The 15,430-nt window shown below is 44.9% G+C and overlaps 1 protein-coding gene across 7 annotated transcripts in view; it reads right to left on the bottom strand.

Annotated features, from left to right (window-relative positions):
* SYT16 (synaptotagmin 16) overlaps nt 1-15,430 on the bottom strand; it is a 90,683-nt gene that overhangs the window by 26,925 nt on the left and 48,328 nt on the right. For 6 of the 7 annotated variants that reach the window (XM_014966619.1, XM_014966620.1, XM_014966618.1 and 3 more), the window contains 2 exons: nt 11,999-12,041; nt 11,111-11,752 (listed from right to left, as the gene is read on the bottom strand). In XM_014966619.1, the coding sequence (XP_014822105.1) occupies nt 11,111-11,681 (571 nt within the window). In that variant the 5' untranslated portion in view covers nt 11,682-11,752; nt 11,999-12,041. Of the gene's footprint in view, nt 1-11,110; nt 11,753-11,998; nt 12,042-12,835; nt 12,999-15,430 lie in introns of all 7 variants that reach the window. The other variant, XM_014966621.1, reaches the window with a different exon arrangement.

Raw genomic sequence — 15,430 nt, 5'->3', positions numbered from 1 at the left:
CTTCACAGTAAAGGTGACAGAGCCCTGGAACAGCCTGCCCAGGGAGGTTGTGGAGTCCCCTTCTTTGGAGATTTTCAAGGCCTGCCTGGATGCAGTCCTGAGTAACATGCTCTGACAATCTCTGGGCAATCCTGCTTTAGCAGGAGAGTTGGACTAGATGATCTCTATGGTCCCTTCCAACTCTAAAAAATTCAGTGAAATTCAGTGTTCAGCCTGGAGAAGAGGAGGCTGAAGGGAGACCTTCTTACTCTCTACAACTCCCTGAAAGGAGGTGTACAGAGGTGGGGGTTGGTCTCTTCTCCCAAGCAACATGTGTAGGACAAGAGGAAATGGCCTCAAGTTGCACCAGGAGAGGTTTAGGATGGATATTAGGAAGAATTTCTTCACCAAAAGGGTTATCATGCATTGGAACAGGCTGACTAGGGAAGTGGTTGAATCACCATCCCTGGAGGAACTTAAAAGACAGGTAGACGTAGTGCTTAGGGACATGAGGTGGTTTTGTCAGCATTAGGTTGATTGCTGGACTCGATCTTAAAAGGTCCCTTCCAACCTAGACGCTTCTACGATTCTAAGTGACAGCATTCTCCTTCTACAACACATCCATTTCTACCTCTTCCTCTGTCCTCACCCCATGACCAAACCAACTGGGACCTCTCCAAGACAAATACACTTAAGCACTTGCATGCGATGCAGGGCAGAAAGAATTACAACTTGGCAGCCTTCCTACCAGGTGACATTTCCAACAAAAAGAAAAAGAAAAAAAAAAAGGCAAACAAAAAAAAAAGTCAGAGACTAATCAGAAACAATTCATTCTTTGGCTTTGACCACCAAGCATCTCCATAGCCAAACAACACAGCAGTCGGAGCAATCAAGTCCAATTCTGCACACCGCTGTGCAGAGAAATAGAGAACTGCCCACAGCAAAAGGATTTTAAAAACAGGAACATGGGATTCGGCTTCAAACCGACTCTCCCTTGGCTGCCTGAGGTTCTTCCATAGCTAAAAGAAATGGCAGCCAAGACGCAGAAGCACAATTATCCCTGATTTTCCCAATCACCTACTTTACATTCTACCTGTGGGGTAAGCGTGACTCAGGCTTCATTTATGCTGCTGGGTTTTATCAGCACAGGCCTAGGATTTGTGGCAAAGTGGAAGATAAAAAGAGATTACACACTGTAGGAGACACTGCTAAGCCAGGAAAACCCCTGGTGTGGATGCAGTTATGCCTGTGAGTCAGCTCACAGCCCTTTGCCAGCCCAGGTTAGGTTGCCTGAAGACAACAAGCAGCTGTGGATGCAGAAAAGCACCTTCTGTCAGCAGATGCTCTGTCTATGCTGGGGACACTGCAGGGCACAAGAGTAGAACCATAGAATAGTTAGAGTTGGAAGGGACCTTAAAGATCATCCAGTTCCAACCCCCCTGCCCTGGGCAGGGACACCTCCCACCAGACCAGGTTGACCAAAGCCCCATCCAGCCTGGCCTTGAACCCCTCCAGGGATGGGGCAGCCACAGCTTCTCTGGGCAACCTCTTCCAGGGTCTCACCACCCTCACAAAAAAGAATTTCTTCCTAATATCTAATCTAAATCTCCCCTCTTCCAATTTAAAACCGTTGCCCCTTGTCCTGTCACTGCACTCCCTGACAAAGAGTCCCTCCCCAGCTCTCCTGGAGCTCCCTTCAGATATTGGAAGGTGTGGGGTATCTGGAGTGTGGGGCTGTAAATGCTCATGGACTGGGAGGCTAAACAAACTGCTCGATCCCTACGGGGCAATGAGTTAGAAAACGCTGTCCTTCCCTTCCAACAAATAGTAACTTTCACTTTACAAGCATTTTGGCACTGGTGAGGCCTCACCTCGAGGGCTGTGTTCAGTTCTGGGCCCCTCACTACAAGAAGGACATTGAGGTGCTGGACCATGTCCAGGGGAGAGCCACCAAGCTGGTGAGGGGTCTGGAGAACAAGTCCTATGAGGAGAGGCTGAGGGAACTGGGCATCTTGAGTTTGGAGAAGAGGAGGCTGAGGGCAGACCTCCTTGCCCTCTACAACTCCCTGAAAGGAGGGTGTCGAGAGGTGGGGGTTGGCCTCTTCTCCCAAGGGAATCATGACAGGAGCAGAGGAAATGGTCTGAAGTTGGGGCAGGGGAGGTTTAGATTAGATATTAGGAAGAATGACTTTCCTGAGAGGGTGGTCAGGCACTGGAATGGCCTGCCCAGGGAGGTGGTGGAGTCACCATCCCTGGAGGTGTTTAACAAATGTGTAGACGTGGCACTTCAGGGCATGCTCTAGTGCCCGAGATTGTGGGGGTCTTTTGTGTGTGTGTGGTTGGACCCGGTGATCTCAGAGATCCTTTCTAACCATGAAGATTCTGTGATTATTTTTACAGCACTTTTCCTGGTAGCTTTTACAGCACAATGGGTTGAATTCCTTCAGGTTCCCCATCAATCGCCTCTTCTACTTGTTTGCTTGGGTCGCATACTCGTTGTAGTGCAAGGGAGTCACTATGGCTGAAGTAAATGACCACCAGAGGTCTTTGAAGACCACCAAGAGACTTAAATACACATGCGGGAGTGGGTGGCAACGTATGATAATGTGTTCTTGGAAGAATAATGAAAAACTGTGTAACTAATTGCTTTCGACGCGCACATTTGGAGGAGGGATCCCCTGTGCGTCCAGCGCTGTGAAAAAGAATACCTGCTTAATAGTCATCCCCACTATTGAGTCCTGGCTTTCATTGGCCTTCTGGCTTTCATGGCATCACTAGCTTCTTCCAGAAAATGGCCTTTCCCCTAGCAGAATTTGAACTGGCTGAGGAAATGCCCAGGACATTGACTCTTGCTCCTCTTTAAAGCGGAGTTCTGCTACGCCGCGCTCCCAACCTGCTAGACTCAGCAGATGCACGCCAACCACCTACCGTTCACAGCACCCACAGCTAAAGCCATTAGCTTCACACCCACAAGTCTTTGTTTGCTGATTAGCAGGGTGGAAATCAACTCCCTCGCAAAGATATTTGTTTGGTGTTGCTACGGATATCAACCGCATTGCAACGAGGCAGATATTTATTTTCCCCACTGTTTTTTCTAATTGAAACTTTCTGTTTGCTACCGGAGGATTGATTTACCACAGCCCCCCCTTTGCCACCACTGTAACACCAGTGCTCCCACGGCACCGTGGGGAAAATCATAGGCTTCAGCAGCAGCGGGTGAGGATGTGGTACAACAAGATTCGCATGTGTCCAGGACCAAAGCTGTCAAACCCAAAAGGGACAACTGACTGTCTTCCTTCTTTTCTCCTCTTTCCCTTATTTCAGTTTTAGCAACCACAGAATCTTCATGGTTGGAAGGGATCTTTGAGATCATCGAGTCAAACTATACACACACAAAAAAAGCCCCCAAAACAACAACAAAAAAACCAACACACACACCAGAACACCCAACCCAACAATCTCAGGCACTAGAGCACGCCCCGAAGTGCCACGTCTACACATTTCTTAAATCTCTCCAGGGATGGTGACTCCACCACCTCCCTGGGCAGGCTGTTCCAGTGCATGACCACCCTCTCAGGAAATAGATATTCTTCCCAATATCTAATCTAAACCTCCCCTGCCCCAACTTCAGACCATTTCCTCTGGCCAACTCACCTGATTCAAAAGTAATAGGCTGGTAACCCTCAGCTGAAGCAATGAGCTGGTCTAGTTCACCACACAATGGTGGTCCAACGCTCGTGAGGCCAGACATGGAAAGCAGCACAACCACATGATCAGGGAAGGACAATATATCTCAGCTCCAGTTTTACATCAGCTAATTGCAATTGCAATTGACAATTACAAAACTGCACCCTCAGGCCCAATGGTTTTATAGCCACAGAATTTATGGCAATGAGTCTAGACCCCAAAATTGACCTTGTGACACAGAGCTTCAGCAAACCTCAGTGCTCTCATTAATCCAAACTCAGAGCTTTCTTCTCCAGCGACACCACTCTCGTACTATTTGCTGGAAAATACTCCCACACAAATTATGCTGTTATGTATGACCGTATGGGCTTAAATCTCTCTCAGCCTGAGGAGAGAAAAGTCTCCAAGTGAGACTCATGTCCCCTCAGGAATGCTGCATCTCATTGGGATACTGAGCTCTCTAGACAGGGTACCATCTGCCTAAACATCAGGGAACTTTTAGGTAGGGTGATGAAGCAACGAGAGCATCAGCTATTTTCATGGTCATTAAAAGGGATTTTCTGCAGATTTTTCTATGGACTGGTTTAAGATTCAATCTGTCATTCATGTTGGTCTACAAGTAAGTGCTGATGAAGAGGAGGAGACCTCCTCCTGCAGGAGAAGGAGGCTGCATGAGAATCACACAAACAGCATCTGCAGAGGTACAGCCCTACCACACCTCCCTCCTCACCTGGAAGACCCACACAGCCCAACAATTCCATTCACTGCCTATAAAACAGCACATTTTTTCCTCCATTACTCTAACGTCCTTATTTTCTTTCATTGCAGTCTTTCCTCTTGATTACTAAAAGTGTTTCGTGAGTCTGAGGCCACTTGAAACAATTGCTGCTGCCAACAGGTCATTACGACAGCCCTTAAAAATGGACTGGGCACAAGGAAGTCCTATCCACACCCCTGTCTGGGAAGAGGTGAGCACCAACACCAGCTCACCTTTTGGCAGAGCGATCCCTTCTCCTATAAGCTTGCATCAGTGGGTTTTGTGGCGTTAAGCGATGCAAAGGGGCTAGAAGAAGCAGAGATGGGTTACCCGTGCCTCCAAAAGTCCTAACGTTCATTCCTTTCCACAAGCATTTGCCTGCCCCACCATGTGTTTGCATAAGCAGCCTCCTACAATACGGGCCGAGATAACGACAACTAGAGGAAAAAAAAAGAAAAAAAAATAAGAATACTATTGTTTGTATCAGCACACAGAAATACTACGTGCCAGCTCTGCGCAGAGTGCTGCTAGTATTCCTGCACGTAACCTCCACCACAACACAATGAGATCATTCACACCTGCCTTGCCTGTAGTAGGAGATGGAAGGTGAGGAGGCAGGGTTTCTAGGAGAGAGGCAGCACTTCCCAGATGCTGCCAAGATGCTGTTTATTGGTAAATGAAGCCTCTCAGGTCTTAAACAACCTTCCCAGAGGAAGACAGAGTCGCAATTGCCATATGGGGAGTGGGAAGAGGATGCTACTTAGCTAAAGTGGATCAGAAAATACATGCACAAACACACACGCGCTCACACACACAATTTGTTCTGTAGCTGCCGTGAATGGCAAAATCCATTTCTTCCTCTCAAACACATCCTTCTCCAGACAGTTTATGGCAAGAGCAGATGACAAGCACTTCTGAACAGAGCAGCCTTCCTCATGTTCCCTAGGGAGCTAGGCGCAAGGGAGCTCTGCCCGTCAGACACAGGACTTGGTGAAAACTCAAACTCCTGATCTACTGTGGACTTACAAACATTCTGTGTCTAAAATGACCAACTGAGCAATGTTGACAGGCCCACCTTTGAAAACTTGTAGTTTGAACCACTCTTTGGCTTCATTCCCCCAGCTGTAAAGCTGCCATACCACAATCCACCCTCCTTTCAGGGCTATTGTGTACTCTCAGCACCACTTACTTTTGGCATCATGGATGAAGACACTTTATCATTTGAAACTTTGAAAAGACAGAACCGCAAAAGAAGGACTTTAAATATAAAAAAGGGACATGGTAACACCTTCACAAAGACAAAAGCCTGTGCACAAACACTTCTAGGAGCGGTTCTGAATTTCCCAGAGAGAAATATCCAATGGAAACTCACGTCCACACTTCATTTCAGAAAGCTGAGACTCGCACCGCATTCTTCAGAGACCAAATGCATGCCCCGAGTCACGTTAGCGCTTTCTTCCACTCAAGCAGCCAGGAGTATTTTCTGTGAAGTGCTCTTGTCTGCTGTCTGTCTTTGCTTTCCTTCGCTCAGTCCTCGTGGTGCTATTAATTCAGTGTAGCCTCTTAAAAGTCCTGGTTTCAGCACAGGCACTGATTTTTATAGGGCTGCATTCTGGCTAGAGCACTGGCTGGTTCCATAGCTAGACAGGTGATAAAATTCATCAGCACTTAGGATCTTTCCATGGAAACCGGCCATCTATCCATTTCAGTCTCAGGTTCAAGCAGTTTTATCTATCACACAAGCAACACCTTTCTATTTCACTATATGGGTTTACAGGACCTAATGAAAACTCTCTTATTGCCTAGGAATTCCTGGCGGTACGAAGGGTCATTTACCCAGGTCAGGATTGTTCATATACAGTAGAAAGAATAATTTCCTCTATTACAGCCATTACTGGCAAAAATCAATGACCCCTGTTAAGCTGGAGGCCAAGGTAAGTAAATGCAATAGTGCTTTCTAGTTTTAGAAGCTCCCAGAGCATCAGAGACGTGTCTCCCCTTCCACATGCATTGAGGATAACTACCTAGCCATCTTGGCAAGATTCCTATTAGGGCATCAAAATTCCTAGTACTCCCAAGGTCAAAAAAATTATTTTAGTTGCAACTGAAATGCAATCTTCAGCCAGCACTGAGATGGTCTAATTGATGGGGAAAAAAAAATTTCAGAAGACTTCCTGTAGTTCAAGTGTAGTGCTCCCCTATAAACGACAACAGCATCAGACAGCTCAGGGGACTTCAGTCGCAGGACTTGTGATGCAAAAGCAGTTCGGGTCTAATGCAGAAGGTTCAGCTCTGCTGGTGTGCCTGTCCCCGTGCCTTTTCAGAGCAATGCCTGCTGAAACTGCTAAACTTAATGGTCCCTTTGACTTTTTCACTGCATTTCACTGAATTTTTAGAGTTGGAAGGGACCATAGAGATCACCTAGTCCAACTCCCCTGCTAAAGCAAAGGCCTTTTGTTTGCAAAGGGCATGGGTCCTGAGGACGAAGTGAGCTAAAGCCATTGCACTCACAGCACAGTAATTGCTGCTCTTCAGCTTTTTCTTTATTACTTTTTTTATTTTGTTTGTTTTTTTCTGTAGATTCAGGCCAGGAAGCAGACGGCCTGGCCAGCCCTACCCCTCTCTGCTTGCAGCGCACTACTTTTAGAAGTGGCTTATTGCTCTACTGCCTTTTTCTTCTTTTTTTTTTTTTTTTTTTTTAAGCCAAATGTGCAATGATGGATTTGGCAGCCACGCTCTCGCCAGCCACCCCCAGGCAGCTGATCAGCAGTAGCTGAGCCGCAGGGGGATGCAAAGGCTGCTCTCTCCCTGTTCTGCAACAGGGGAAGAGTTTCTCTGTCGGGAACACTGAGGTTAGACAATGAAGGAGGGTCTCAAGCAAGCTGCAAGAGCAAGTTCATCCGTATTTGCAAAATTTACAGCTACACGACATGCAACTGGTGGCAGGGATCTGCATGTATGGAAGGGTCTGCCTTCCCTTCATTAACCTCTTAACCAAAAAATCTGGTGTTGCAGTATTTCCTACTGAATTACCTTTTCGTTTTTAAACCGTGGATCAAAACCATCCAAAGTGAAAAACTTTTCCCTGCATTTGTTTGGAACCCTGGCACAACATTACTAGCATCATTTAAGTATGGACCAGGACTCAGTGGCCACCAAACCTGCACCCTGCTGATTAGCATGCCTTACAGTGTCTACCAGACATTTGACTTAAGAACCCCAAGGATTTCATTGCTCAAGCACTTTATTAGATCCCTGAGCCTAAAAATGGCTTTCAATGATGCGAGCGCCGCTTTGGGGCCTCAGAAAAGCTACTCTGTGAGCTAGGAGACATTTCCTAGGAGGCAAAAATGTGTTCAAAACCGATTTGATAAAAAGGAGAAGGGGTAATGATGGTTTTTAACTACAGTCTTATTTTGTTTCATCTCAGAAGTGTGCTCTAAGTTTAGGAGAGAGGAACAACTATTGGACTTTGGTTTGCATTTTTTTAAAAATAAAATTATTCTCATCTAGGCTTGGTGGGGGTTTTTTCCCAATAAACCTAATAAACTATATATTGGAATGACCTTGTAACAGGTTTCTGTGGCTCTTTAATCACCAGTGGCTGCTAAATGAAGCATATCTATTTTCTCTGTTACATTACTATTGGCAACCAGGTCTTCAGTAAGTGCCCAGAAATATTTCCATGGCAACAAAAAGCATTCAGCATTGCTACTGTTTTGTGCCAATTTAGCTTTAAAATATTCTATTGTGGAGAGAAATATGGTACATTAAGTGAAATAAAGTCAAGATGCAATGTTCTGAAAAGAATATAAGGATAAACAGGAAACGTATTTTGCAGAAACGGCGAAATGGAAGAAAAAAAATGTTCAAAGCTAATATTGATGCTACTGAACGCCTTCGCTGAATGTCAGCAAGTCCATATGCTCGCTTACATTGTCACTTAGGGTTAGGTAACAAAGCTAACAGAAATAAGGATACCTCAAACACCTTCTCTTGATCATTTTAATCCGTGACTGAAATTTTAAGTTGCCAGGGTATTACAGCCTCTCCGCATGTCTAGGCTACCATCGGAAGAGTTCATACCCTTGATGTTAGAGAGTGAATCTAAAGGAAGAAGAGGAAACAAAGAGTTGAAAAATGAAATACAAAGAGCATGTGTGTGTTTTGGAAGTGAAGGGTCACTTAGAAGAGCAAAATGAGTTCTTCCACATCAAAAATCTCGCGGAAGCCATTTTCAAATCACAGTTCAACACTTTCTCTCCCATTATACAACTTAGTTCTGAGAAAAAAGGCATCAGTTCCCAGCCCTCCAACTCTCAAACAGCCAACTTCATGACTATAATAGAGTCTTGAGACCACTGGATGGCCCTTTGTGCAGTGCATTGCAGAGATAAAAAGACAAAAAACTATTTGAAAGCATTTGGTGTGACATTCCCTCTGGTGTAAAAAACTATGCGATGCCCTCTGAAGTGCTTTGTGTGGAAGTAGAGAGCTCTAGAAGCAGTGTAGGTGCTGGGGTGCTCCGTAAGGCCAGTCCACAATGGCCCCAGACAACTTATGAGAAGGAAAGCCAATAAACATTAATTGAGAGTCCAACAGCAACTTCTCTTAGCTGGGAGAGAGGTTCAGAGTGACCCTCTCCTTTAGCTGCAGTGGAACTAGATGATCTTTAAGGTCCCTTCCAACCCAAACCATTCTACCATAGGCTACTCTAGCGTCTGACTGCCACTCTACGCACCTCTCACCAGGAAAACACATCTGGTGTTCCTAAGGACCCTCTTTCTCAGGATGTCCCTGATGACAAGACTCCAGGTGAGAAACTGCTCTGACAGTGACAGCAGCCCATTCCTGGCCCCCATCTCCCTGAGAGCTCACCACCTTTTCTTCCATCTACTGTGAGCAAGGGGTGCAGTCCAGAGACAGGACCAAATCTGAAGACCACCATTGGAATAACTCATTTGGCACAAGGCTGCTCCCATGTCCGACCCTGAGGAGCCCCAGGTTTTGCCAGGAATCACTCCCACGGCCCCTCTCGTGGATATAGGCTCTGCCAAAGACAAACTTGTGCCCTGGATAGAACTTGGCCAGAAGGCTCCATCGCCCCAGCACTCCCTGGAAGGACCCTACATGCCCTGCTCCGTGGCATCTGTGCACACACCGGACACACAATCCAAGCACAGAGGGTAAATCCAGCCCCACAGCATTGACTTGGTGCCTACGAACAAACCCCGTGGGAAGGATATCACACATGGGGGTACCAGGAGGCAGGGGATCTCTACAGGTTTAGAGGCTGGGCTCCAAGAGGTACAGCTCTGGGGTGCTCAACCTGAGAAGTGGCAATCATTCATCCGGAATATGAAACCAGCAGCCCCAGTTTGGGGGACAGAACAGCTAGACCGAAAGCTCTTTTAAATTATTAACTCCCTGGCCATAACAGCGTGAGGAATAGTAATAAAGACGAGAGCTAATTTTAACATTCATTAAAGAACACTGTCAAGGTTTATACCCTCCCAGTCTGATATTCCTATTAAATACAAAAACAAACAGGCTGATCTTCCGCAGCCTGCACAGAAAAGGCTAAATATGTAAGACTTCCCTAGAAGCCAAGAGTGATTAAAAGCTCTTGGTCATTACAAAACAAACCTTTTCAGTAGCATCTACTGCCTGCTTCAAAAAAAAAAAAAAAAAAAAGGGATTTAGATCTTTGAAGCCAAATTCTGAAGATGCTCGGTGAGTCTCAAGTTCTTCATCAGCTCCACATTGTAGACCCCCTCCCGCCCTTCCTTTCCTCCCTTATCCTCCCTTCCTAGGATATTTGTAAAGAGCAGCTTTAACTCAGCAAGACCCGAGGGTGGTGTCAGCAGGACTGCAGCTTTCCTGCTTGCTGATGGGACATCCATTTCCATCAGCCCCCTGTGACCCAGGTAACTTCCAGCCCCATTTACGGTGATATTTAGTGAATACAAATGAAGTGGCTGAGATTCAGTCCTGAACACAAGTGCCTGAAAACGCTGCTCATGTCACTTCATGATCAGAAGTCACAGTTAGGCCTATTTAAAACTGAAAACATCAAATTCAGTTTCTCCTTCCCATAATCTCCTGCCTGCTGTCCTCTTCAGTCTTATTTGAAAAGCCTGTGGGGGTGGTGGGAGGGGAGGAAAGCGATTTGGGAGCCTTTCATCCATAAAATCATGAGATATGGCTGGCTTTTTAGTACAGCATTTCAAAGCACATGGCACAGTAACATCTTGAGATTTCTGGCACACACAAAAAAAAAAAAAAACCAAGGTTTGAGATTATATATATCCTTAATAGCAATGACTCAATGACAGATGGTTCTCAAAAGCTAAACGCTCCCTTTGAAGGGTCCTGCTACCAGAAACAAAACACGGGGGGAACAAAATACTCCTTGTTACAGCAACATGGGCCGGTTGCCTTCTAATACACAGCATTTCACCCAGGAGATCTCCACTTATTTCAATGAGATTAGTCTCACAAATGAGAGAAGAATTGAAAACAGAAGAGGAAAGGTTAGATATTTCGTCAGGATTTGGAGAGTTTTATTTTAGCTGTGGGAAACAAAGGCAACACAGAACATAATGAGCAAAATTAGCAACTAAATCAAATCAATGCTAGAAAAGAGAGGTCTGGATAATACTGTCAGGGCACGTGGCAGCTGCTTACCTGCAAATCTTGCCTTGCCATTATTACGTTTTAAGGAGCCACCCAAGCTGAGGTTGTGCTCATGACCTCCTGTCCTCACTGAGGGCTCACCTTCTTCCTCAGAAATGGGAGGAAGCTGGAGCTGGAGCTGGTCGAGCGGCTGGAGTTCTTCATTTGTCCAGTAGGATCCATCGGTGGCTGAAGACCTGGTGCTTTCAACACACTGCTCTGGTAAGCTGCCGGCATTTTTAACCCATTTTTGTCTCTGCAGACCCAGGTCAGAGCCATGAGGGAGGTCTTGTGAAGCAAGATCAGGACCCTCAATGTGACCGCCTTCTCTAGGGTATAAGTATTCCCCACCGGAATACCGATCCAGGTGACGTTCATCATCTGATTCTTCCAAATAATCCTCATAAACTCCTCCATTATTCTCCAAGTCCTGGTTCCTCTCTTCTTCTGACTTACGACCCACTCCACTCAAATTCAGCAGTGAAGCAGATATAGAGTCTCCTGCTTGTTGGATAGCTTCATATATTTGAGACATCCAAGAAGACAGTGGCTGAAGGAAATTCTGAGCAGCCTCAGAAGCCATGTTCAACACTATGCCAGTATCTGATGCTCAGTTGTTCAGCTTTGCCCGCATGTCACTTGTAATTCAGGGAGCTACAGAATAAGCACCATAAGAGATTATTGTAAATTGCTTGTCCATCAACACCTGTCGACACACTATCTGCATAAGATATCTAGAACCGAGAGGAGAAATGGAAAAAGCACTTCTACCCATTGAGAATACCACTAGAAATCAAAAATGATGGACAAATTACACATACTCCTGCAGAGAACTGGAAAGCTTTCACTCAATTGCTAATTTTATAAAAATAAAAACACAGAACATCATAACAGAAGTACCTTTTCTGAAGCACACATATTCTGGTTACAGCTGTCAACAGACCTGGTAAAATAAAAGTAGAAAACAGCCTGTGGTCAAAAATCTCAAATAATTTCCCGGTCCTGACTTCCACTATATCCTTAGCATTAACGTGTCCAGATGGGAAAATTGAAGGGTGAAGAATTTGGGAAGAATTATATTTTGATTTATTAAAGTGACGGTCCTAAAGCATGCAGAACCAGCCCATGGCAGACAATTATCTTAAATGCTTTGCTCCAGAAAGGCTCTGGAGAAGCTCTTCTCTGCCCACAGAGGAACACAAGACAGAGTTGTTTTGCCCTTCACAGAAATTAAAAGAAAACACACAGGAGGTAAAATATTACAGGTATACAATTGCTGGGAACAGAAGCAAGTTAACAAAAGCATTGCTATCATGTCAATATGATACGTTTTCCCAAAACTCATCTAAACCCCCAAATAAAAGCATAACTTGCAGAATGTTAAGGTGCCTTTTGGCCCAATATACATCTTCCCACGCTATCACAAGACAGATATTCTTTTAGGAACTCTGAGAAGGAGAAACCTACACGTAGGATGATGGGTTTAGGAAGAAAGAATTAAATAGCTGCAGATTTTAGGCTAAAAGACAACTAAGAAGAAGTAAAAAGAAGCTTCAAAAAGTAATACTGGTGTCTTTGTGAATTTAGAGGTCTAGCAGCAAAATACAGTATGAGCAGCAAGAAAAGAAGCTCAGCAGCAATGTGTATTACCCTGTGAAATGGCCTCCAGAGAAATGTAGTGGAAATCCTAGTGCTTTGGGTTTTAAAATGGAACATGCACTACTAAGAAGACCTCACCTCGCTTAGCGGGCAGCTTTTTTACAGATGACATCAGTGACTGGAGAGTCTTTACCTCTTGAAACACCTGGGCTGGATGATTTTGTTCAGTGGTGTTGACTTGCACTGCGGACACCTCCAACAAGTTAATTACCAGCTTCAGTGTGTACTAAGAATTACAGTCCTGACAAGGGCAGTAAATGAAGGTGGGTTACTAAAGTTGTTTTAAAAGCGGATGGGTGTTACCAGCTCACTGGGCTCACGCTGTCCCACTATCTGCATGTCAACTGCTGGGACCCCAGGTATCGCTCCCTGCCACACGTTAAACCTTGGTGAAGAACACACAATGTCTGCAACAGCAAATGAATCTCTGACTTCTGATGAAAGGATGCTTCACAATGCTCTGCCTCCGTCTCAGCAGCAAGATACACGACAGCAGTAGCCCTTGGAGGGAGGCTGGCATCCAGGAGCGACAGCTAACCAATGCAGATAAAACATATGGGTGCTAAAATGAAGCACCGATCTGTTCTAAAAATCAACAGAACATAAGACTTGTGATATTTGCACAGGGAATAATTAGCTCCTCTTGTTATTAGGTTTCAGAGCTAACATCCAGTTGGTCCAACGGAGCCATCCCACTTCTCCTGGATGCTGTCTCTGGCTGCGCCACGGCTCAGGTGAACATCGTGGTCCTGCAGGAGAGACTCTGCATCAAGGAGGTTGGCATCACAACCCTACAGACGGAGGGAGCTTTTCAAGGCAAGATTTCCTTTAGTCATGGAATTAAAGCAGCCATCTACAGTCACCTGCAGGGCTCGGATGTGGTCACCCAGACATCAAAGGAGGCAGATAAGACTTGAACGTGCATCTTTCATACACCAAGTGGTTGCCCCGATCATCTCAACGATGGGGGTGGGAGAAAACATAATGCTTGCACACATACCCACCTCCACAATGCTACCCAGACCTGGAAATTTGTCTGGATTCAAGCCAGAGAACCCCAGCAAAAAAGCCCAAAAACCCCAACTGAAACTTGATTTCAGTTTATAGACTATGGGTAGACACTGAAGTATACGTCACCCCAAAAATCCGGACCACTTTGCAGTGATACCCGCAACGCACCCATACAACTTGGCAATCCAGTGCCTACACAATCCCTACAGACAAAAGAAATGCCACTTCCACACCGCCTGGCTCTGTTGAGCCTTTGCTTGGCTCTTCCTCTCATCCTTATCCTCTTATTGGAAACTCAACAGTCGGTGATACACTGAACAACTGGAGTTCAACCGAATTATAAATTGCTTATTTTTGGTCTTGTAGCAGATGGAGAAAATGTGTAACAAGCTGCAGAGAAGTTTAGGCAGGCAACGTTTTCACAAACTTAACAGAGGAGCAAAGGGGGGTGAGCTCTGTTATAGGCTTGCTGTTTCCCAGGAGCTCTCTCCCTTAATTAGCAGGCAATGCTCTAATGGGGTGTTTATGATGTATTCCACAACACGGCCTTTTCAACATAACGGATTTTTACTTTTGAATTCTCTAAGAATTTTGACTTGCATTAGAAAAAAAAATATAAAAGAACTGAGAACATTTAAAATGCGTGGGAAAGAAAAATCCATTTCTTTTTAAAAGCATTCATCAAAAAAGAGAGAGAGAAAAAAAACAACAACAGTTTAGCAAGTTCACTTCAAGTTCCATCTTCTAAAAGTAACCACAAGATTTTCACACTGAATCGCCTGCCTAACTCAAAAGCTGGGTTGTTTTTTTTCCTCTTGGAAAATCAGATTGCTAAATGGATCAATGTTAAACCTCTCAGAAACCATCATGAACTTTACTACAATCTATATTCCCTTGTCTTGATAGGATCATTATTCCTGAGTAGCGTTCCCATTGAGAGGTGAAATTACTGTAGGGCTAAAAAAAGAAGACTATTAGCAGAATTTCAAACGCCACCACAATGCAGGGGTTTGTAATATTAGCAAAGTGTCTTTCAGTCTTCTTGATATGCAGGCTTCTAAAAAACTGCCATCAGATGTGCATTTCTTACAACGATTTCCCTTATTCAAGCTGTTGTAGAGCGTAGGCACAAACTTCCTTTTCTTCAGTCACTTTCTGGCCCTCACAAAAGTTTTCTACCAAACCCCTCCCTTGGAGGGAGGCCTGTAGACCACAGGTTGAAAACAGCCCCAGCATATAATAACTGAACAATTTTCAAGTGAGTGCTTATTTCTGAAACACTAGATGAAGAAAAAATCTCAGCTCTCTGCCTGGGAATGTACTGTCCCATGTAGAGACACAAGAAGAGGAAATCAGCTCCCAGCTTCCAAAGATCAGAAAACATCTTTGTCATATCACTGTTTTAGAAAGATGCACTCCTTTTGCCACTGCCAAGAAACATTTTTAGCAGTTTGGGCAAGTTGCTGAATCCATCTATCTACAACTGAAACTCTGAGCACTGTGCTGAGTCACCAGTTCAGACAGCCACACTACATGTACCCAAAGGAACAATTCCTACCTTGTCCACTTCTCAGAAACTAAGACATTGATAATAATTTACCTTCATATTGAGAGCAGCCCTGAGGAGAAGGATTTGTGGGTGCTGGTGCATGAGAAGCTCAA

This window comes from Calidris pugnax, unplaced genomic scaffold (genome assembly GCF_001431845.1).
Source record: "Calidris pugnax isolate Ruff unplaced genomic scaffold, ASM143184v1 scaffold74, whole genome shotgun sequence".
NCBI lineage: Eukaryota > Metazoa > Chordata > Aves > Charadriiformes > Scolopacidae > Calidris > Calidris pugnax.
Note: the sequence above shows the minus strand (reverse complement) of the source record. Positions and strands in the feature narration are given on the sequence as shown.